The 24,831-nt window shown below is 36.2% G+C and overlaps 1 protein-coding gene across 1 annotated transcript in view; it reads left to right on the plus strand.

The window, feature by feature from the left end:
- The window catches only part of Slc38a11 (solute carrier family 38 member 11), a 48,998-nt gene extending 24,485 nt beyond the window's left edge, over positions 1 to 24,513 (plus strand). The window contains exons 8-12 of the mRNA XM_048344278.1: positions 7,699 to 7,769; positions 8,679 to 8,840; positions 12,175 to 12,287; positions 15,229 to 15,360; positions 24,220 to 24,513. Of these exons, the coding sequence (XP_048200235.1) occupies positions 7,699 to 7,769; positions 8,679 to 8,840; positions 12,175 to 12,287; positions 15,229 to 15,360; positions 24,220 to 24,513 (772 nt within the window). The remainder of the gene's footprint in view (positions 1 to 7,698; positions 7,770 to 8,678; positions 8,841 to 12,174; positions 12,288 to 15,228; positions 15,361 to 24,219) is intronic.
- Positions 24,514 to 24,831: the final 318 nt, after the last annotated feature.

A 24,831-nucleotide genomic window follows, 5' to 3' on the forward strand; every position in this document is an offset into this window, starting at 1 on the left:
ATCAATGCAAAAACTGGAGTTTAATTTGATAGGACTTACTTCTTACTGTATTTATTGTCTTATTGCTCCTGAGCTGTTGTAAGGATACAAAGTTTACATTTCCAACAGGATCAAATACTTGAATCCAGAAATCCAAATAAAGACAAAATTGTCTTTGCAAAACTCCCCCAAAAGTCTTCATACCCAGCTCCCCATTAAAAAAAAATCTTAAAATTGTGTGGGGATCAAGGTTAGGACAGTGGTAGAATTCATTCTTACTTAGCATGTGAGAGGATCTGATTTCAATCCCCAACCCCAGCACCAATATAGGCTCTGATGGCTTTTGCCTATAGTCCTAGATATTCAGATGGCTGAGATCTAAGGATTGGAGTTCCAAGCCAGGCTGGGCAGGAAAGTCCCTGAAACACTTATCTTCAATGAACTACTCAGAAAAAGCTGGACGTGGAGCTGTGGCTCAAGTAGTAGAGCACTAGCCTTGAGCTGAAGAGCTCAGGGATAGTGCCCAGGCCCAGTGTTCAAGCCCCAGGACCAACAAAAAATAAAATGTATTTGCATTGTAATAACATCATACTCACTTCAAGAAAATGGTTAGCCTGTATCATGCTCAATATCTTCATATCTTAATACAGAGCCCATAAACTTCAAATGACTAAAAAGAATTATGAAAGAAATAATTATGTGTAGGCCTGCCCACCTCCCTCCCCCATCTCTCTCAAGTCCTGGGTTTTTTCATTTCTTCTTCCCTTTCTCCTCTCCCCTCTCCACTTCTCTTCTCTTCTCTTCTCTTCTCTTCTCTTTCTTCTCAAATCTTCTCTTCTCTTCTCCTCTCCATTCCGCTCCCCTCCCTCCCCTCCACCCTCCTCTCCTCTCCTCTCCTCTCCTCTCTTCTCCTCTCCTTTTTTCTTCTCTTCACTTCTCTTCTCTATATTTATCCCTCTCTTTCTAACTCACTCCCTCACTCATACAGTATATGTGTTGTTCCACTGTTGTTCTTACAGGTCCCCCTAGCTCTGCTCTCACTTGTTTTTTTCATTTTTTCTTATGTTCCTCAGACTTGAAAATGCTCAGTGTCATGTCTTTTTTTAAGTCCATTGATTTTTCTGTCTGTCCAAATCTATTTGAATCTCTCACAAATTTTTCATTTCAGTTGCTGTTCTTTTCTAATCCATAGATTGAAGACATGTTTTAGATAAAAGAAAAACATGTATACCCTCATTTAATAATTTAAAAATGAATTGATTTGATTCATAATTTACAACATTTAAATAAGATTCCTAGATATTATGTCATTTCTCTTACAGCTCTTTTTCATAAAGATACATTCAATTTGTTGGGGTTTTTTTTGTCTTGTAAACTGTCAAATATCCATGGTACTTTAAAAGCAAACAAAATATACTCAATTTTTATCATTGTGTGCAAACTTTCTTCCTCTTTCCCCTTAAAAAGTCCCAATAATAAACAGCACATTGGAGCTTAGGGCATAAGCTATATACTAAAGAAAAAGTTAAACTTTTTCCGTTAATTTCTCTAACTCTGTTAGTCCATTAGATGTCAATGACGTCTCCAGAAACAAAAATAGACCTTTATATCTCCTTTCATCTCTGTGCTTTCCAATTTAAAGTAGATGAAATTATATAAAACGGAAATATAATTCCTCAGTGGCATTAGTTGTCATTGTAAGGTTGAGGAACTGCCTGTGGCTTGTGGCAGCCACACTGAACAGAGGTGAGCAGAGCGTGGCCATCAAAAAAGGTCTGTTCCCCAGGAAGGCTCTGCTTTATCACACAGAGTTTGTAGTAAATCACTTTATTGCTCTCTTTTGTTTTGGTTTAGCTCTGTAGCATTCCTAATAACTATAGCAATAGTTATTACACAGTGACCAACAGAGATCTGTTAAAATTTGAATAAATTACCTAAGTTGCTTGAAAGTCAGAAGAATCCACCTTCAATTATATAATACTTAACAAATTCAAGATTAGAAAAAAATACTAAAGATCCAGAGAAGTTTTATACAGGAAGTGTTGTGTGAGGAGATAGAGTTCAGGCAGCAGGAACATAGACTAGATCTTTTTGAAATAATGTTTTATGGTGGCCTGCAATATTGAACATAAATAGCCTATCATGCATCTTCCCCTTAGAGATAAATTATATTGTTATGTTAGTCAGCCATGTTCCTATGGTTATACCTTCACTATACATTTACATATTGACAACAAAATGCAGTTCTAATGAATATTTTTGCAAAATATATAAAATTTTACATTCCTTTTTACATCCTGATGTTTCCTTCAATACCCTATTTTATACACTTCTATTTTGGCAGGGTTAGAATTTGAATTTTTCTGTATAATACACAAGCTCATGATGAGCTCACATTTTACTTATTGATTTTTTTTTATCAGTTCTATTGCTGGTCACTCTGGCCTTTTCCCAAATTTAGCTAGTGAGAACAGCTCAGTAGTGAACATCGTTATCTGTTCTTTTCACATACTTGTACATTTACTCATCCTAGCAGAGTCTCACAAGTTTTAATGATGTCTTTATTTACTAGGAAAGGCCGAAGTCTCCTCCACAGGTGTTCTACAATTCACAGTTTCCTTGGTAATGGGCTAAAGTTGTCCTTTCTCAGCAATTTATCAATATTAGTGTGGTTGCGTTATGTGTTGAATACTCTCTCTATAGATTTAATTTGAATTTCCTAATTAGTAAAGAAAGTGAGCAAGGTATTACATTTTTTAAAATTTATTTATTAATTAAACAAAAATTTTTGACAAGGTGTTGTTTGTGCACAAGGGGTACAGTTACATAGTAGGGCAGTGTGTACATTTCTTGTGATATCTTACACCCTGTTTTTCTGTCCCTTCCGTAGGTCAGGTAGACATATATACAATACACAGTGTACCAAGAACATATACAGTAGCCACGTGGCCTATGCCAAAGAAAATTCACCTAGGGCTTTAAATGTAATGTCGACAGTACACAATATGTCAACAGTAGTCTTATATGAACGTACATACACAGCTTTTGAGCTTTTGTGATCCACTGAGAGGTCTATTTTTGACCTTTATATGTTGAGTAGTTGTTTGGTTTTAGTTACGTAATGTAGGGTCACTGACCCAATCCTGTGGGAAATACCATTTGACAAGAAGTTTTTGGTTTCACAGACCTGGTCTCTACTGTCTCCCCCTCCCCCCTCCTTAACATTCATATATCAAGGAGATCATGCCCTTTTTTTTCTGTGTCCTAGGCTTATCTGGCTCAACATTATTTGTTCAAGTTCTGACCATTTCCCTGCAAATATTTTTGTTTTATTTTTTGCAGTACTAAGGGTTAAACTCAGGGCCTCCAACATGCTAGTCAAGTGCTCTACCACATGAGTCATGCCTCCAGCCATTCCTTTTGTATTTTGTTTTGAGATCGAATTTTATTAACTTTTCCTAGGCTGTCTCAATCTTACAATCTTCTTGGCTCCACAAGTAGCTGGGATTACAGACATATTCCACCATGCTCAGTTTACCTGTTGGACATTTCTTAACTATTCTCACTTCCTTTTCTATCAGTTGACTTGTGTCCATTGCTCATTGAATTATTTTTCTTATGGACTTGAAAACTTTTTCAATACACACTGGATAATAATTTTTGATTATTTAGAATACCAATCGTATCTCCCAGTTTTAGTTTATCCTTGTATTTTTCATTTTGCATATCACTTATTTTATTTTCCTACCGTTTTATATTTTCCATCCATTGGTATTGTTTACCTTAAGGCTTTACTTTTCTGAGTTCTGTGTGTGTGTGTGTGTGTGTGTGTGTGTGTGTGTGTGTAAGAGAGAGGGAGAGAGAGAGAGAGTCCTAGGGCTTGAGTTCTGGGCCTGGATACTGCCCCTGAGCATTTTGTTCAGAGCTAACATTCTACCATTTGAGACACAACTCCATTTGAGGCTTTTTCGGTAGTTAATTGGAAATAAGTGTCTCTTAGGCTTTCTTGTCCTGGATGGCTTTGAACTACAATCTGCATATTGCAGCCTCCTGAGTAACTAGGAGGACTGTCACCTGAGTTAAAGTTTCTTAACTATCATGAATTAATTTTTGAATTCAAATATTAATTCAGAGACGATTGATACCTATATTAGCAAATAGGGTGAATAGGTGTGAATAGGGTATAGTGCTACACTCATTTGTACCTTTTTTTTTTTTTTTTGCCAGTCCTGGGGCTTGAACTCAGGACGTGAGCACTGGCACTGAACTTATTTTGCTCATGGCTGGGGCTCTACCACTTGAGTCACACCTCCACTTCTAGATTTTTCCGTTTATGTGGTACTGAGGAATCGAACCCAGGGCTTCGTGCATGGTCAGCAAGCACTCTACCACTAATTCACATTCCCAGTCTCATTTGTATCTTTCAGTAAAAGCATAACATGATGATAAGATTATGCACAGTTTTTAAAATAGTGTTTACATTGTTACTATGTGTGAGTGTGTGTGTGTGTGTGTGTGTGTGTGTGTGTGTCTGCTGATCCTGGCACTTGCACTCACAGCCTGGGCACTGTCCTTGAGCTGCTTCTGCTCAAGGCTAGTACTCTACCACTTGAGCCATAGATCTACTTCCAGTTTTCTTGGAGATAAGAGACTCATAGATTTTCCTGCCTGGGCTAATTTGGAGCCTGGATCCTCAGATCTTAGCCTCTTGAGTAGCTAGAATTACAATCATGAGCCCCTGGCACCTGGCTGTTATTGTCATTTTTTACATGTTACTTTTATATATTGACATTATTGTATTTAATTTGGACCCTGTATTTTGTTGAACACTTTATTAATTCAAATGGCATTATCACTTGGGTCTCCTAAACCTTCATATGGATGTAATTGTATATGCATGAATGATCTATCCCTTTTAAATGATTACATATCTCATCATGTATTTTATTAAGCTAGCTTGGACTTTCAATAGTGTTATCTGGAAACAGTGATGTGATATTGAATATCCTTATAAAGTCTTGTACAATTTCTAATTTTTTACTTTTGGATGCCTTACCTGTTCTAGGCTTTTTAGGGTAAATATCCTTTATTAGGTTAAGGAAGTTTCATTTTATTAACATACTATATTAATAAAATGTATAGTATGCATAGCATGTCTGTCAAATTAAATTCTGAATTACGTATTTTTCTGAATATTTTCAAAATGCTTTTTTCGCCAGTAATCCATGAATATGGTAAAGTGTAATAAATGTGGATGTCTAAACTACCCTTCCATTTAGTGAAAAATCCTTTGTAGTGATGTTTCTCAGGCTCTAAACTGATTGATTTGATTGTATATTTATTTATTTATTTATTTTACATTTAACTTCTATGTTTCCTTTACCCAGGCTAGATATAATAATGTTTGCAATCTCATTTAAAACAGTAAAACAAGTTATCTCTATCTCTCATCTTCCTCTATCTCTTTTTCTCTAGCTCTCTCTTTGTAACTATTACTGGAACCCAATCTCAAGCTACTTTAGAAATAACTGGAAAATCATATTCAATATCTCTTCCTCCTTTACCTTTGAAAAATCATTTTTGCTTAGAAAAATGTATTATTTGGGACATATTCGAGAGATAATCTTTTTTTGAGATCGTACTGCTTGTTGTCAAACATATTGTGAAAACAATAAAATGTTTTCCTCCTTAAGGCTGGACTTCGACAGGTATACACAGTGCTGCTCTTTAACACTGGCTGCAGTGAGCCAGTGAAGGCAGCAGGTGGCAGCAGCTCCCACTCAAAGAACTGGAATTGGAGCCGGTCCCATCACAGTTAGAGGCCTCCCTCACAGGCTCCAATTTCTGTACAGTTCCTTTCTGATTAGAAATGCCCATTTCGTGCATAGAAAGAAAACCTATGTAATGCACAGATCCAACAAACTCTGCCAAAACAGAATGAGGTGTGTGTGTGTGTGTGTGTGTGTGTGTGTGTGTGTGTGTGTGTGTGTGTGTGTGTGTCCTTTTGCCTTCGAGAATAAATAACAAACAGGAGAACTGGGGTTTAATTTTAGAATTCCTCTTGTTAAACTGGGTGTTTGTGGCTCATTCCTGTAATCCTAGCTACTCGGGAGGCTGAGATCTGGGGTCATGGATGGAGTCAGTCTTAGTTGGAAAGTCTATGATTCTTATCTCCAATTAACCACCACCAAACAGGAAGTGGAGCTGTGACTCATGATAGAGCTGCAGCCTTGAGCACAAACTCAGGGACAGAGCCCAGGCCATGAATTCAGCCTCAAGCCAAAAAAAAAAAAAAAAAAAAAAAAAAAAAAAAAAATTCCTCTTGTCTATTCCTACTTCTTAGTATGACCAATTTTCCCAACACAGACTTTATCTTCTTTCTCCGTGCATTCCTTTGGGTTTCACTCCAGCCTTTTTTTCTACTTGTCCTTACTTTAGAACCTTGACATATTTTAGTAATTCACAGCAAATAATAAAAATATAATTAGAATAAAACTTTGGTAAAAACTAATGACTGTATCTTGAATATTGTAATTCTTCTGGAAGATTTACACATTGTATGCCATTTAACCTGAAAACTAACTCAGTGACCTAAGTACTACAGCTATTCCCATTTTACAGATGTAGAAATTGAAGCACAGAAGGCGCTAGTAACTTGCCTATGATCTCACAGCTAAAAAATAGTCATGACTGCATTAGCACACACTTTCTATTTGATCTTAAAGCCTGTATTATTTATCATTACTAGGAGGTAAAAGGAAATTGCTAAATATTATTGAGTATTCTAATTCCAGTTGGACTTAAGGGCTTCAAGCCATTAAAAATGCCTGGCAATCCAGGTGGGGTAGCTCATGCCTATAAACCCAGCAATTGGAAAGCTGAGGTAGGAGGATTATAAATTCAAGGACAGCCTAAAGTGCATAGTCAAACCCTGCCACAAAAAGTAAAGAATAAATAAATGAGCAAAACAAATAAATGCATAAATAACTTGTATATACGTCCCAAACTCCTTTTCAGAAGTTTATCAACAGGTAGACATTTGAGATCACTTGTGGATCATTTCAATATAGAAAAATTTATATTAGCTGGAAGACACTGAGAAAACAAACCTCTCAAGTTCATCTTGTATCTGAGGATGGTAGACAAGTTCTACCACCCAGAGTCATTACCCAGAGACTGAATTTTCTCATGTCTTAAATTATAATAATTAAACCAAAATGTTGTTGTAAAATTAAATTAGATGACAAAGCAAGCTGCTAACCCCAAGTCAAGCCATCCTCAATGAAATCTAGTGTGAGCCTATCTCTCTTAATAATTGCAGTGCCAACTAAATATCCCCTGAGTAGGCTGAGCATGAAAATGTGAACAGGGACTAAACAGTTATTGGACAAGAATAATGGTACATCTCCCTTAATAAGTATCAGAAGTGATGAAATCATACTAAATGTTTGTTGTACAATTGATTGAGCAAGTAAATACATTCACAAAAGTAGATATGCTCTGAAATTAGAATCTGCCCAAATATTTGATATATATCATACAGATCTGGGGTTGAGGTAACATTGGCATTCCCAGGAAATTCATGTGTGGTTAATATTAATGGAAATCCCTTATTCAATTCTGGCCAAAAGATACTCATAGTTTATGTGACATCATTTCTTCTTCTCAGATATACCAATTATGCTGGTTTATTTCTCAAATTCACTGGCTCTCTTCTAGACCCAAAACAGAAGATGCCTGGGTATTTGCAAAGCCTAATGCTATTCAGGCTGTTGGGGTGATGACTTTTGGTGAGTATATGACTTCAGTGACCCTTTCCCATTGTGGGCCCCTCTGTTCCATGGGCAAGTGTTGTTTCATGTTTATATCTGCAGAGCAGATATCCTAAGGCCTAGACTTGCTATTAGCAGGACATGATCTAGTTTGGGCCAGTATAGAATTAGGCTCAAAACTTTGCTCACTCACCACTAAAATTTGCTTCAGTTTGGAGAAATCTGTTTCTCTTGCAGAAAACTCTCATTATAGTTACTCTTATTTCTTTTTCTTCTTATTCTTCTTTCTTGCTTTTTTGTTGGGGGGAGGGGGACAATACTGAGACTTGAACTAAGGACCTGGATGCTATCCCTATGATTTTGTGCTCAAGGCTGGTGTTCTACCATTTGAGCCACAGCTGTACTTCTGGCTTTTTTTTTAATGGTTAATTGTAGATAAGAGTCCTGCCTAAGCTGTCTTTGAACCAAAATCCTCAGATCTCAGCCTCTTGAGTAGCTAGGATTACAGGCACGAACCAGTGGTGCCCAACTAAGCTTGTTTTTTAACCCAAAAGTCAAGTAAGTGTTACAGATATCTTCAAAAACTTGTTCACAAAGTATTAAGACCTGGCTCAAAATCCAAAGCTACACTATGTCCCCAAAAGAAAAGAAGTCATATGCTGATATTATGATGTTGTTAAGATCGTTTCCTGAGGGTGGGATGGGCTATTAGCAGAGGAATATTGGAGAGAAATTTACATTGGTCTGACATAAAGTAACATAAAGATAACACATAAGGCTGGTGTCAGTGATGTTTCTCATTCATACATCTATTAGAAAACTTAATTTCCAGCAAGTTTAGTAAACTCATACAACTGAACTTCAATTAATTGAAATTCTTAAATAGCAAGAATCACTAAAAAAAAAAATGATTTTTTTGTATTGCAGCATTTATTTGCCACCATAACTGCTTCTTAGTTTATGGCTCTTTGGAAGAACCCACAGTAGCTAAGTGGTCCCACATCACCCATACTTCCATCTTCATCTCTGTATTCATCTCTATCATCTTTGCCACATGTGGATACTTGACTTTTACTGGCTTCACTCAAGGTAAAGTGAGAGATTCAGTCATATCTTGTTTTGGTTCTCAGGGGGATTGGTCTGAGGGTACCTAGTGTCCTGTTCATTGTTAATACAAATTTACAAAAAGCTCTGTTTCAGAAGACCTTTCTTGGGTACATTCTCCATCCTCTCTTTCTCTCTCTCTCTCTCTCTCTCTCTCTCTCTCTTTGTATCTCTCTCTCTCTCTCTCTCTCTCTCTCTCTCTCTCTCTCTCTCTCTCTCTGACCTGCTTTTGCATTTTTCTCTTATGAAACTATAATCCATACTCTTTTCTTTCCAAGCATGAATTCTGGCTCTCTTCCCTTTATTCCCCTGCACATTCATTGTCAAAGGTACCAGTGGTCTCCCAAACACAACCAAGCCAAGCCTTCCTGGTTCTTCTGTGTTTTCTGAGTCAGTCATCATCACTGAGCATCTTTTCTTGGCTTTAATTTTCTTTCTTTAGAAGAAAGGACACTATTATGTTCTCCATGTTATTATTTTTTTTCTGTGAATATGTTTCCTTCTTTCTTTTCTCACGTTGAGCTCTCTAATCCCTCACCCCACCCAGATAGTTAGGTCAGGAAAGTTGTCTGCTTTTCTGATGAGAATTTCTCTGTAAATCCTGCCCAAGTCTTTTCATCTCTAGCCTTTACTGGAGATTCTATTTAACTGTGCCATTTTTGCCTTAAGCAAAACAACAACAAAATTTCCATTAAAACCTGTCCTTTCCTCCCTGCCTCAAATGTTACTTCACTTTCCTTGTATCCTCCAAGCTCTTTTCTTTCTTTTCCTTCCTCTGACCCTTTCATTTAGTCATTCATGTAGCATATTGTTGCGGTATTCTAACAGCAGCCTATATGCAGTGATTCATATATTCAACAGCTTTACAGGTCTAGTGTTTCACTTGACCTTCCAACAACCTTTGGAAAGAAAGTGGAATAACTAGTTTTACCTCCTACTGGAGACACAAAAAGACAAGTAACTTGTCCAAGCTGGCTGGTAACAAACTAGAAAACAAATGTTTGGACACCCAATTTCAATTTTGTTTCCATCCTCTTTCTGCCTTCCCCACCATGTTGGTCAACCAAACCCCACTAAATTCTGTCTCTTAACCTCCAAATCTTCTTAAAAGTTTAGTTTTTTCCATGACACTGAAGTGCTCTGGGGAAAATGGCTGAACAAGAAGTTCCAGGTCACTGTGAATATAGGCAAATATTTCTCAGGAAATGAAGAAACATGACTTAAAAATAATGATGAGCTGGGCACTAGTGTATTATGCCTATAATCCTAGCTACTCAGGAGGCTGATACCTGAGAATTATAGTTTGAAGCCAACCTAGGCAGTAAAGTCTGTGAGCCTCTTTTTGCCAATTAAGTCCCACAAAAAAGCTGGAAGTGGAGCTCAAGAGGTGGAGTGAGATAGCCTTCAGTGGAAATAGGGACAACTCCCGAGCCCTGAGTTCAAGGCCAAGTACCAGCTCAAAAAGTAAAGTAATAAAGTAATTCTAATGGAGTCAAAAGTATATTACAGTATAGTCAAAACTGACCTTGAGATTCTTAATAAGAACTGTGTTTTAAAACCTTGCCAATAATCACTCTTGCTTCATATTGCAGAATGGCCTAAGTGTTTTAGTCTACATAGGACTTCAGATTTTTCAAGTGCTGCTTCTTTAAAATATAAAAATATAAGTTTATTTTTACTAATAATATTGTTTTTGTTTTTTACATCAGACATAATTAAGTCTTTATTGACAACTCTGCTTGGTGAGGTAGTCCATGGCTATAACTGCAGCACTGAAAAGGCAGAGGCAGAAGGAAAGTTTGAGGCCCATATGGCCTATTTAGCGAGAGTCTATCTTAAACAAAAGAAGGAAAAGAAAGAAAAAATTTCATGTCACAAGCTTTTGAGTATTTTATCGAATTGTTGTCCTTGTTTTTCTCCCATAGCTATACAAAATAATTCTGGTATTGTGCAGGTCATTTCTCCTTAGGCAAATTAGTCTTATGTGTACCTACTATATTCTTATTTTCTCTCCTTTTTCTGTAGATAAATTCCAGTTTGTGAGGCAATGGGAATTCTGGATTCTTTCTTGCTGTTTCCAGTGACTTTTGAAATGTTGCAGGGCCTGTGTGTTCGTGGAAGTTAATTAATAGGAACTTAGGACTATTGTTTAACTCAGAGTGCTGAGACCTTTACAATCAGTCTTGAAGCAGTTTCCTGCCACTACTTAATCTTCTTTTGCCAGCAACAGACATTAGAAAGTAATGTTGGTGGAGGAAGGGACAAATAGTGACTTAAAGTAAGACTTGGAATATATAGTAAATTGGAATATTTAGCTCTTTCATGAAAAAAAAGAGAAGTGTTTTGTTTTCTTCTTTTGAAATAAAGTAGTACAAGATGTGACTGATCTAATTTTCTATTCAGTGTAATTGAAACAGAGTGAATACAGCTTTCAAATTTAAGCATGTCCAATCTAGGAAATAATAGGCCCAAACACATGTCTCTGTATTGCTAAGTGTTGTTTCTCATGTGACCACTGTGCCCTCATTAGTTCCCTGGATTTCTTCGTAGGTACCTGAAAACACACAGACTGCCAATAAGAAATGTTTTAAAGTATATATGGTCTATTATTTAGTTTGGAACTACTCACATTTACTGTTCTCTCTTGAATTGCCATATGCCTGGAACATATACTGTTCTCTCTTGAATTATTTTCAGTTTTGAAGCAGTATGTTTGGGCACATCAGGTGATGAGAAACAATGTGTGTTTAGAATTCCTTGGTGTGGTCCTGAGGTTGCTTCTGTAGGATGATGGGCGGGAAATGCAACTCCCCTGACAGCCTGCTCTACTCTTCCCTTCAGGATTCTCCTTGATCTAAGAATAGCATTTCAAAGGGAAATGTGTTTACTTTTGCAGACTTTTTTTTTTCTTTTATAACACAGTCACTTACCAGAAACAAAGACCAGAAGCAAATTTACAAAGCCAATGCAATAAGAATTTAAGGAGTTGATTCTGATGTCCGGACAATGAATGAAGTATTTGTCAGAAATTGGTACAAATTTAAGGCAAACTTACCAAAAACAAATAAGGAAAGTAAGAGGAAAACAAAAACCTGTTAGCGCTTAAATTATCTTTGAATGGAGCATCTATTGGTTTTAATTTCAGTAGAACTGAAGGGCTTAACTGTAAAAACTTAAGTTTATATCTGGTAATCCAGTCTCCAAATTAAACAAAATGAAGTTGATGGAGCTTCATTTTGATTATAAATAATACCTCATATATTAATTATTTCAATTACCCCATATGTAATAAATAAGTATAATTTATATTGTTCTTTAGGAGACTTATTTGAGAACTATTGCAGAACTGATGACCTGGTGACCTTTGGGAGATTTTGTTATGGCGTCACAGTCATTTTGACATACCCACTTGAATGCTTTGTGACCAGAGAGGTAAGCACAGTTCCCTTGTGACACATTTTGCTCTACATTTGCTCTATATTTAATTTGAAAAGACTTCACAATAGCCCTATTGTAATAATCCCCAGGCATATGGCAAATGACAGGATTTATAAACTCTCCTGTGTCAGCTATAAACCATTGAAATTTAAAGATTACTTTATATTCCAATGTTAGTAAGGTAAAGTTTTCAAAAGTTTGAACTGAAAGGTAGGTTTGGTGCTTTGGTTTATATCACCATAAGTACAAACATTTATACAACTGCATTCCAAAATTAGGGCTAGGGTTGAGTTCAGCCAAGCTGAAGTCGCTTAGTCTACTCTAGCATTTTTTTGAATAAATTAAGTACCAAGGTTTCAAAAAAGATATCTCCTTCATTAGATGTTTCATAAGTCAATATGCATTAGAGACATCATGGGCTAGATCCTAATTGGTTTTGAAATTTTTAAGTAAACAAAACATATAGCTCTTATATTCCTTGAAGAATGAAAACACAACTTAAACCTGTAGTTGTACAGCTATATTTAATAATATTTTTAATATTTTAATGTTTATTTTAATATTTAGTAATAGTTTTATATGTACACTTTTATTTAACATTCAAAAATCATGTAGTGAAGTAAACATGTGATATAGTACATATATATCTTATATATCAGTTACATATGTCATATGTATCTTTTTTTAAGTTTTTATTATAAAACTGATGTACAGAGAGGTTACAGTTTCATACTGTATCTTATATATCATATATATAGTTTATGATGTTGGCTCTAAATGATGTTATATATTCATTTTGATTTATGGAGAAAGATTATCAGAAAGAGAGTTAATTCCTTTGGTGTAAAATTGGATAACATGTCTTTTTTTAGGCATCTCATAGTATTGTCTATATACCCACTGTTCTGGTTAGAAGTGCCAGGTGATCCTGCGTCAATGGTAGTTCCTTCAGGAGTCACCCTAAAGGGTGACCCTAAAGGGTCTTAAGATCTGTTCCTACAGATTGTTAACCTAGTGAGTCATGTGAATGGGCCTAAAGTATAAGGTAAAATGTCTACAGAGCTGGAAACTCACTGAGTAATCCTCAGGCATCTCAAGGCAGCCCAGGGCTGTTCAAAAGCCAGTTCTGGAATGAGGAACCTCCTGGGGACAAGGAAGAGGGACATATCCAGTGTTACTTGTGTCTCTTCCATCTGTACTAACACACGGTGCATTTGTAACTCAAGCTATCTTACTACCTTGGCTAGAAGGGAGTTGAATAAGGATTTTTTAATACAAACTTCTAAAATTTAAGAGTCTTTCAATACTTTGTTATTGTTTGAGTGAGAAAATGGTCTTCAATCAGCATCTGCTTAGCACTTTCGGCTAAGATCTGATCTCTAGATCAACAAGAACAGATGGTACATTTTTCTATGGTTTCTGGTAAACTGCATGGAGACAATCTGAGTCACTTCACATGCCTGGCTTCTGTCTTTAGCACTGAGACTTGAATTTCCTTTTTAGCTGTCATGACAGGAAAACAGAATCTGAGCAAGATATTTGCCATGGTAGCAAATACTATTCAGAGAAATTCTGTATATACATATTGCCAATTCATTTTACTCTTTGTTCCACATATACACAGAGGAGATTGAAAGAGAAAGTGAGGGGGAAAAATGAGACCACCAGTTCACATAATCAAAGCTATATCTATTCATATATACATTGGCCAGACATTTGTAAAGAGGGTAGAAATTCTATGTACCCATAAAAAATATCCCTGGTAGCCTGCATGACTGATTATTTTATCACTCTTACAGCCTTATCATAGCATATATATCCTTAGGAATGTATTTTAAATAAGATTCTATTTGAGGAGATTAATTAAGACTGGTTAAAGTTACTGGTGTTACCATTAAATTCGTAGCAGAGCTGTTGTAGCATTAGATCTGTGAGGAATGCTGCCTATCTGGGTAATGCCTTTGAAAGTTGCAGCCTCTGACTCTTTGCTATATTTTCAGTCCTTGTTCCCAACACACAGTGGCTCACCCCTACTGTAGAGTGAGTCTCCTTCCTGTCCTCCCAAGGTAGCATTCCTATTCCACTTCTTTTGCTCACTGTTATCTTAGATTGGAATTCTCTAAAAATCATCTTTGTTTCAATCTTCACCTTAGGCTAAGGTAGCCCAGTCACATCTTAGGAATGTTCTAAAGAAAATTACACGAAGGAAGGGAATTCTAGGTAATGGAAGCTCCTTATAGTTCTAAATTTTTCAGTTCTGCCAGGAATTGATCCCCATTTGTTTCATTATATTGGTGGTAGATCGCCAGTTAGGACTTTCATTTTTTCAAATTATAGTACAGCATACATGCATTAAGTAGATGATTACTGATTGATTTCCTGATCTGAGTATTAGTAGAAAAATAGATTACAATTCTAATAGGAAAAATAGAAAAAAATGTTTTCTCTAGTTTTGTTAAAGGAAGGCAAAATAAACTAGAGTTAGGTTGCAATAAATAGGATTTAGTATTTAGAATGAAAGTTCCTCTTGGAGAAGAATATTATACTTTCAGTATAGACATGTTCTAACGACCTTCCTAGTCACCCTTCAAATGACCCAAATAATATTTGTACATTCTTTTAGTAGAAACATTGTTGGGCCAAGAAGAAGGATAAGGCAACTTCCTGATGATTTTCTTATACTTGAAAGATACACATGTACCCAAATATTGTCATACCAGTCTCCTGGTCTGGGTCTGTAATCCACTGATTAAAGCACAACTAGAAATATTTGTATTGCTATATGATTCTATCTATGTATGAGTACTTTGGAAAGCTACAGCATTCATAGTGACTTAAGATTTGACTGTATTTTCTAAAAGCTCTTACAAAATTCTCTGTCAGTAAATACTGCCTGTCTCAAGAGCACTTCTCAAACAGATCTGGTTTTTGGCAGGTACTCGCCACTGTCTTTTTTGGTGGGACTCTTTCCTCGGTGTGTCACATCATTATAACAGTGGCGATTATTACTGTCACCACACTGGTGTCCTTGCTGATCGATTGCCTCGGAATTGTTTTAGAACTCAATGTAAGTAACTTAGAGATTTACTCCATTCGTTCTAAAGACATAATATTTCCACTTAATGTAAAAAGTATCTTTCTTTAAAAAATTGTCACTTTCTAAAGTAGACTGAAGAAATGCTTATAATACAAAAGTGAATATTGATAATGGTGATCATCTGTATTTTATGGGACTGTCTGGGTGAAATGCAGTAGTGGATGGACCTTTTGCTCTTCTTACCCCAAGGGGCATTTGGCAATTCCTGGAGACATATTTGTTTGCATAACAGGATAGCAGTGCATCCAATAAGAAGAGGTTAGGAAAAAGTCCAATGGCCCATGGTCCTGCCAAAGCCCTCACAACAAAGACTTATCTGATCCAAAATGCCAATCGTGTCATGTTTGCACCTTCCATTACTAGCACATACAAACATTTCTAAAAATAGTGATTTGTTAAATGAACCTGGATTTTTTGAATAAATTATCTAGTAAGATTCATTGAAAATACAGGAAGAGAGTGAAATTATATCCACATTGCACAATAACTTACCACAGCCCAATTTTGTTAAATATTTTTTCTCTCTGTCTTTCTTTTCCAGTCTCTACTCTCACCACCTAAGACTATATCTTTACCATATCTCATCTAAATTAATCCAGATTTTTGTTCAACTATCACACATTTAATTTCTACTTTCCATTTACCAGTATCCTATTTTTTATTGTTATTATAAAGGTGATATCCAGAATGGCTATAGTTACATAAGTCAGGTAATGAGTACATTTCTTTTTGGACAGTATCACTCATTACCTATCACCCAGTTTTTCCCTTCAATCCCTATCTGTAAGTTGTATAGTTCATTTTCAACAGTGTCCAGTGAGTACCACTGTTGCATTTGTTCACATTTTGTCCCTTACACTTCCAAAGACATATAAACAAACAAACAGAACAAAAAGAAAAACAGCAAAAACAAAACAAAACAAAAAAAACCTCTGGGTAGGGGGCCAGATGGGGGAGGGGAGATGAGGGAGGAGGTAACAATTTGGATAAGAAATGTATGCACTGGCTTACATATGAAACTGTAACCCCTCTGTATATCACTTTGACAGTAAAGAAATGAAACAAAAAAAAAAGAAGAAGAAGACACCCAGAAACAGGTGAATATGAGATATTATGTAGAAGCAGGCATGGAGACTAAGTAGATTCCCCATCTTCTTCTCAAAGAGTTACCAAGATTCAATTACATGAAATAAAAATATGAGTGACTATCTCATCTTTAAAAACTGACTCCTTTTAAGGAACTCAGAAGGGTGGAGTAGAGCTTTCATTTAAGCACAGTGAGCCCACCAAATAAAAAATCAATTCAGAACAAAAAAACTTCTTGGTTTAAAAATCTCCACTTTTATACCAGAACAAACTCTAATGTTTAATAATCCAACCCCTTGCCTTTTTAAAAAGTTATTTTTCATTTATTTCTCTCTGGTCAACTTTATCTTTGGGTGTGTGTGTGTGTGTGTGTGTGTGTGTGTGTGTGTGTATCTTCCTCTTATCCGTTACCTTACCTATTCTTTCTTTTCTGTCTTTTCCTATAATAATTATTCTTCTATATCTGTCAAATTATTACACAGATTTCACATTACATTTCAGCTTCTAATTTATTTATTCATTGACCATATATTTGTTGTCTGACTGCAAATATAATGATGAGAGGGTATCAAAAAGGATTCCTGGTTATCTTGCCATTTTGCCAACACAAAACTTCATGATGAAGACAGTAGAAAGAAGTGAACAGCTTCCCAAAGACAATTTTGGGGGAAAAATACACAATTTGATGACAAATGCATTTAAAAGGAGAATAGGTTAAAAAAGGAGACTAGGTTAAAAGGATATACTGAGAATGACTCCCTATGTGGGCACTGGTGGTTCACACCTGGAATCCTCACTATGTGAGTGTTTGAGATGGCAAGATCATGGTTTGAGATCAGCTGCAGCAGAGACATTCATCCCAATGTATACAAGAGACTGAGACTGGGAGGGTGACCATGTCAGATCAATCAAAGCAGAACATGTCTACAAGACTTTGTCTCAGAAGTGGTGCTGTGGCTCAAGTAGTAGAGTATTAGTCTTGAGCTGGAGAGTTTAGGAACAGCAACCAGACCCAGAATTCAAGCCAAATGACTGACAAAAAGAAAAAAGAAAAAACTTTGTCTCTACAGAAGGGAAGTTGGATAAAGCAGTGTGTGTGTGTGTGTGTGTGTGTGTGTGTGTGTGTGTGTGTGTGTGTGTGTGTGTGTTTCCAGCAATAATGGAAGCCTTCACTGGGCAGATCACAGCTCCAGCACACACCTGGGTAAGAAGTGAAATTTGACCCTAAAATTAAACAGTGAAAGACAAAGCTGGCAATGTGGCTCAGCACTGTCACTCTAGTCCAGCAAGCGCAAAACTGAGTTCAAACTATCCAAATAAATACGAATGACTCCTCGGTTTTATTTTTTGGAACTAGGAGAAAGGTGGCATTTGTTGAGAAAAGAATGGAAGCAGATCTACATAGGTAGGGTAATTATTCTTCCTCTTTCGCAATCTTGCAGAATTTCCGAACAGAATTTTGAATCAAATGGTCATATAGGCACACAGACAGCAGACTTTTCACTAGTTCCACAAAGAGTCAAGGGAACCGGTAGGAATTATTGTCAGGATCATAAGTCCTGGTGCCTTCCAGCTGCCATGTTGATTTGAATTTCCATGCAAAGGCAGTAGGAATTGCAATTTAGGAACACACTACTGGGAAGTTTCTTGTATCTAAGGAAATGGAAAATGGATAGTATGCCTTTTTCCAAAACATTGAGAGACAAGTGAATTTTCTGTTACCACATCTCTTATAAACTTTCCCCAGCTAAGAATATTGTGTTCAAATTACCACATGGGTTTCTGCCCTTAGACCACAGTTCATGCCTATTTCGGGCATACTTGACCATACTCAATGTTCTTCAATATTGTTGAAAGAAAATATATTGATCAATTGCCTGAACACTTACCACATCTCTAAAGTGATGAAATGATTCTATTCCCTTTTAGTTAACCAAACATATACATATTGCTCATATTTTAGAAATGATATATTATCATAATTTTAAATATTCTTTCTATAGAATTAATTGCTTATCTTCATGACACAATAAAACTTGAAGTATAGAATAATACTAAATATTCCCTCTTACACTCATGTGGAAAGTTTTTTATAATTAAGAGAAAGTCATTATTATTACAGAGTATTCAGAGATGAATATTATATGAATATTGATTTGAAAGCCAAAATCTGCACTGGAAGTAGAGACAATTTAAGATGTGATTTTACATTCTTAGATTTTTTTTAAACCTGCTTGTATAGCACATGCATAAAAAATGGAGACTGCTAAAATATCTGCTATGACCTTGTAGCTCATGACAAATGTGACACTAATTTTAAGGTACTTTGTAGGATCCCTGTTTTCAATAGATCACTATGATAATTTGAGTTTTCTATCAATAAAGCCTTTTGTATATACAATAACACAGTTGGCTCTTTAGAAACTTAACTGGGAATGTGGCTTAGTGGTAGATTGCTTGGCTACCATACATGAAGCCCTGGGTTCGATTCCTCAGCACCATATAAACAGAAAAAGCCAGAAGTTGCGCTGTGGCTCAAGTGGTAGAGTGCTAGCCTTGAGCAAAAGGAAGCCAAGGACAGTGCTCAGGCCCTAAGTCCAAGCCCCAGGACGGCAAAAAAAAAAATAATAATAATAACTTTATACAGAACGAAACTGAGGCACAGTGATGAAAAGTAGAAAATCTTAGGTCATCCTAGTTGAAAGGAGAACAAGAATAAAACCTAGGTAGTTGAATCTTTTATCTCAAGTCTGAGTTACTAAATTATGTAACATAATTCTATTTTTATCCAGTTTCAAGAATGATAAATTATGTGTTGTGCACTGTGGAGTATGCCTATAATCCCAGCCCTGAGGAGAATCATGAGTTCAAGGCCAGCCTGGTCTACATAGCCAGACCCTGTCTCAAAATCCAGGGGTTACAGATGTACCTCAGTGGTAGAACACTTGTCCAGCATATATAAGGTCATGGATTCAATCCCTAAAACCACAGGTACAAACAACAACAATTTTTTTAAAAACCACGTACACATAAAAAAATAACTTTTATATTGTGACTTCTAAATTATCATTAAGTAAAACGATGACTTTCACAGATAGGATGTCTATTCGAATCAGATGTTGAGAATTAGATCATTCATTCTGTTATATAGTAAAGCTAAAATTATAATTCTATTATTTGAGCTATATTGTTTATTTAACAAAATTAAAATATTTAGAATTTTATAAAATTATTATCATGGAGGTAGGCAAAATTGACATATTTGCCCAATGCAAAGGCACTCACAGTTTTAAAGGATTCATTTGAGAAGCAAACTAATTAAATGTAAGACCCATTTTGGAAATTCCAGCCCTGTGAGTTGGCATGGTGCAGCTGTTAGAGAAGAGAGCATCTGCGGTAATTGGGCCCTATGGCTTTCCACTTGCAGCAGTACAAAGAGAAAAAAAAAAATGAGGCAGCTGGTGCTGGTGGCCATAGTAAGCAGCCCAACAAGAACTGTGTGTGGCTTTTATGGAAAGGAGACAGCCAGCCACTGCCCAGGAAGAACCCAGCGAGGGAAGCAAAGTCATCACTGCAAGCAAACCATGTCCCACTTGCCAAAGACTGCCTGAGCTGAGGAGCTTGATTTTTTTTCTTTACTTATAGGAATCAATGTCATGAATCTGAATGGATTACAAAGTTGAACTTTACAAGGTAGATCAGCATTTTCTTATTCACGCAGTTTGTATAGTCCTGGTATCATATGGGAGGTTTCCATGCAAGCAGAATCGAGGCACTTTTCAATCTGTACTGTTGGTTAAAAAAATAATAAATAGGGCTGGGGATATAGCCTAGTGGCAAGAGTGCCTGCCTCGGATACACGAGGCCCTAGGTTCGATTCCCCAGCGCCACATATACAGAAAACGGCCAGAAGCGGCGCTGTGGCTCAAGTGGCAGAGTGCTAGCCTTGAGCGGGAAGAAGCCAGGGACAGTGCTCAGGCCCTGAGTCCAAGGCCCAGGACTGGCCAAAAATAAAAAATAAAAAAAAAAATAATAATAATAAATAGCATTATCTGTTCTTTCCCTGTTGTTGTAATCTTCAAAATGTTCTGGCATCAGCAATGGATAGCACGGTTGTGACTTTATACATACATACATACATATATACATACATGCATACATACATACATACATACATTTATACATACATTTATACATACAAATGATATTGTACTGCCTCCTTAAATAACAGTTGTGGTTTTGTGACATGTCAAGCACTTTTAAAAATTATTCCAGCTGGGCACTGTTGGCATGCAACCGCAATCCTAGATATTCAGGAGGCTTAGATCTGTGGATTGAGGTTCAAAACCAACCCAGGAAAGAAAGTCCATGGGACCCTAACCTCCAAAAGACAACAAAAAAGCAGAGGTGGACCTTTGGCTCAAGTGGTAGAGCACTAGCCTTGAATGAAAAAGCTTAAGGACATTGCACAGGCCTTGAGTTCAACCTCCAGCCTAGATGTGTGCACACACACACACACACACACACACACACACACACACACACACACCATCATTCCAAAGCTAGTGTTTTATAGTCCTATCTTCAAGCAATTCTATATAAAATAGATTAAAGAAGCTGAATGCTTTCTAGAAAATAGGCCTTGTGGAACTGTACCATTATTTCTCTATGACCATGCTATCAAGCAACATCTACTGAAACTGAGCTTACAAGCATTCCAGGAGTCACTAGTATCTAAACAAGATAATCATCTCAGTTTCTGCCAGTACAAACACCAACTATCTAGTTTTTCCTCTAATCATTACTTTCTCATCTTAAAAATTATAACATAAACAAAACACTATTGTTCTACTCTGCCTAGCAAGCTAGGTTAGGAACAGTCCCAGAGGGATGACTGATGGTGATAGTCTCCTCTAGTGACCAGTCTGCTTCTCTCTTACTGGCACCATCCCACGCCACAATTCCAGGTGCATTAGTACCATGTACTAAGACAACATGTACTAAGACAACATAAACCTCCTGGACATGGGTTTAAATTCTCTTCTCATTTGAAGAATTCCTCAGGGAAATCCACAAATTAGTTTTATGGTATTTCTCATAAATTTGAAAAGCACTAGAATTTCTAAAAATTGTGTTGGAGTCTATAAAATCTTTAATTCACTGAAGTCCAGCCATTTTACAACTAACCTTTTGTGTATTGCATATATTTATAGATACTCAATTGTGTTCAAGTATAAATTAATACAGAGTACCTGGTCCATGTACTTTAGAATATACTTGGAGCCTACTCATATTTTCCAATTCTTGTAACTCTTACTGTGGAAATACTTTCCTGACAGTGTAAAGACTGCTATTCTTCCCCACATTTTTAGGTCCTCCCTGGACAGTCTGATGTCATAATATGAAGCCCTTAATTGTCATTTCTCTACACTTTTTGTTTTGTTTCAGTAAAATATTTTAAAGTATATTATTGAACCCCTTCTGGCTTGGAGATAGTACTTAGTATAAAACATACAGCCATAAATTTTTTTAACAAATTGAGGTATTAGAAAAAAATATTTTTTTTAAATATTTAAGATATAATATGTTATTTTATATCATCTAGTTCTAAATTTAGTTTGCTTTGATTGATAACCCTGGGGAGAAAATTTGTACAGTATTTGAAGATAAAAAATAATTCTTCAGATGGCAGTTAGTAAAACTGTCTTGAAAGCCTGATGTCAGTGGCTCATGTCAGTAATCCTAATTGGCATCAAGGTGGTAGAGTGCTAGTCTTTAGTGAAAAAGCTGAGGATAGTGCCAAGGCCCTGAGTTCAAGCTCCAATACTAGCACTGGAACAAAAAGTGAAAAGGGAAAAAAATGTATTATATTTTACATTGCTGCTAAGTGAGTAGATTTAACTGTTGTTTTGCCATATACAAAATATGACTAGGCACCAGTGGCTCATGCATGCCTGTAATCCTAGCTATTCAGGAGGCTGAATTTGAAGACTATGGTCTGAAGGTATCCCAGACAGGAAAGTCCCAGAGTCTTATCTCCAATTAATCATTGGAAAGCCACAAGTGGAGCTATGGTTCCAATGGTATAGTGCTAACCTTTAGCCAAAAACAAAACAAAACAAAACCCAAAAACTCAGGAACTCCAAGGCCCTGAGTTCAAGCCCCAAGGCTGGAACATGCACACACACACACACACACACACACACACAAACATATACACACAGTAATGGGGTGATATGATAAGATACATTTATTTATTTAAGTGTGGTAACCGTATCATAATGTTATAAACTCAATATAATATAATAAAATTTGATCCTAAAACTTATGAGTTGAGAAAACAACTTTTGCCATAAAATTTTATTATATTGTATTAGTGTTACATTTTGTTTAATATATAATAGACATAATTAGAAAAAATATATTACACAAAATGCTTGAATCTTTGCAGTATTTCTAGTGAGAATTTTCCCTACTTAAGTAGAAAGACTCTTCCTTTGAAGCCAATAACAATTGATGTTTTTATAGCAGACAGTTCTGTTATTTTGTAATTCAAAAAATTATATGTAAGTGGTCTTTCAAAAGGTTTTGAAATCAAATTACCAATTTATCTTCATTAATACCACCCCTTTCATCATTTATCCCTTAATCTATTCCAACCCCACCCATTCCCTCAAGTTATTATTTTATTAAATCTTGATATTCTCCTTTAGGATAGATTGATACATGATAACATGAGGGAGAGTGAGCAAGTTATAATAATTGGTACTGCTCTCCATTTTCCAGGGCAATTAATATATCTGGTTTAATTTGAAAGAGAATATAGAAGCCAGGAATCAATGGCTCAAACCTGTCATCCTAGCTACTCAGGAGGCTGAGATCTGAGGATCATGGTTCAAAGACCAGCCTGGGCAGCCGAGTCTGTGGGACTGCAAAAACAGACAGAAGGAAGGAAGGAAGGAAGGAAGGAAGGAAGGAAGGAAGGAAGGAAGGAAGGAAGGAAGGAAGGAAGGAAGGAAGGAAGGAAGGGAAGGAAGGAAGGGAAGGAAGGGAAGAAAGAAAGTGTATAGATGCTCTAATTTGGGTTGGTTTTCTTCTCTCATATACTCAGACCCTACTGCCACAGAAGCTCAGAAAAATAGAAAAGACATTTGCCTATACAGTTTCTTGGAAATCTCCATTTGTACACAAAGGGAAAATAGACCATTAAGGTTTGAAAAGCAAAGTACGTAGTTATTTTTAAATGAAAAAATACAAGAAAGATGATATAACTGAAAAAGTATGAAATTTCAAGTTTTCCCGAAACCAATCTTATTATCTACAGCATTCTATATCATTTTCTGATTCTTTATTCTTAAGTCTGACCTACACTTATTCTTTACTTTTTTCATTGGTAAGTATTCCATTGGAAAAGGAAAACTTGACTTCCAAGTCTTACTTGGAATTATTATTATTTTCTTTGTGAGTCTTGCTGATTTGTAAATACTGCCTGGAAAGTCTGGTTTCAAAATATGACACCCTCAAATTGACATTTTTTTCTCTATATATTTTGTTTTTTAAAATTACTTATTTAAAAGGTATTATATCGAATTTTGTTTGACTCAAATGTTCGATGAGACATACAATTGAACATGTGCAATGAAAATTGTTTTAATATGTGCAATGAAAGACATGTTTTCTAAAGCTGTCCCAAGGGAGCTTCCATCCAGTAACAATTTCTTGGTTCTTGTCTTCAACCCACAGGGTGTTCTCTGCGCGGCGCCTCTGATTTTTATCATTCCCTCAGCATGCTATCTGAAACTGTCTGAGGAGCCAAGGACACACTCAGATAAGATTATGTCTTGTGTCATGCTTCCTGTTGGAGCTTTGGTGATGGTTTTTGGATTCATCATGGCTATCACAAACCCTCAGGACTGTACCCATGGGCAAGAAATGTTCTATTGCTCTCCTGACAACTTCTCCCGCACAAACACCTCTGATTCTCACATTCAACTGACAACACAGCTCTCCATTTTAAACCTCAGTATCTTTCAATAAGCTGACAATCTTTGAAAAAATGCATGTGTTCATATACTTGTAAACCTCTTTCCCCCAATTATTTTCATACATATCTCTGCACTATAAAGATTCCACTGACATTTAGCAAGACTTATTTCTCCTCACTTTTCACTGCAGTGTAAAAGACAAAGAAGATGGATATATTTTACCTTAAACAGAACAAATGTTTTATTCTAGTAAATTCACTACATTAATGCTAAATGAAGAAGCAAAAGTGAAACCTTTTATATTTGCTCTTACCCCCCCCCCATTAAAGCATTACTTTTATTTAATATGTGAGCCAATGTAGTGTGCTCC

This window comes from Perognathus longimembris, chromosome 4 (genome assembly GCF_023159225.1).
Source record: "Perognathus longimembris pacificus isolate PPM17 chromosome 4, ASM2315922v1, whole genome shotgun sequence".
Classification (NCBI taxonomy): domain Eukaryota; kingdom Metazoa; phylum Chordata; class Mammalia; order Rodentia; family Heteromyidae; genus Perognathus; species Perognathus longimembris.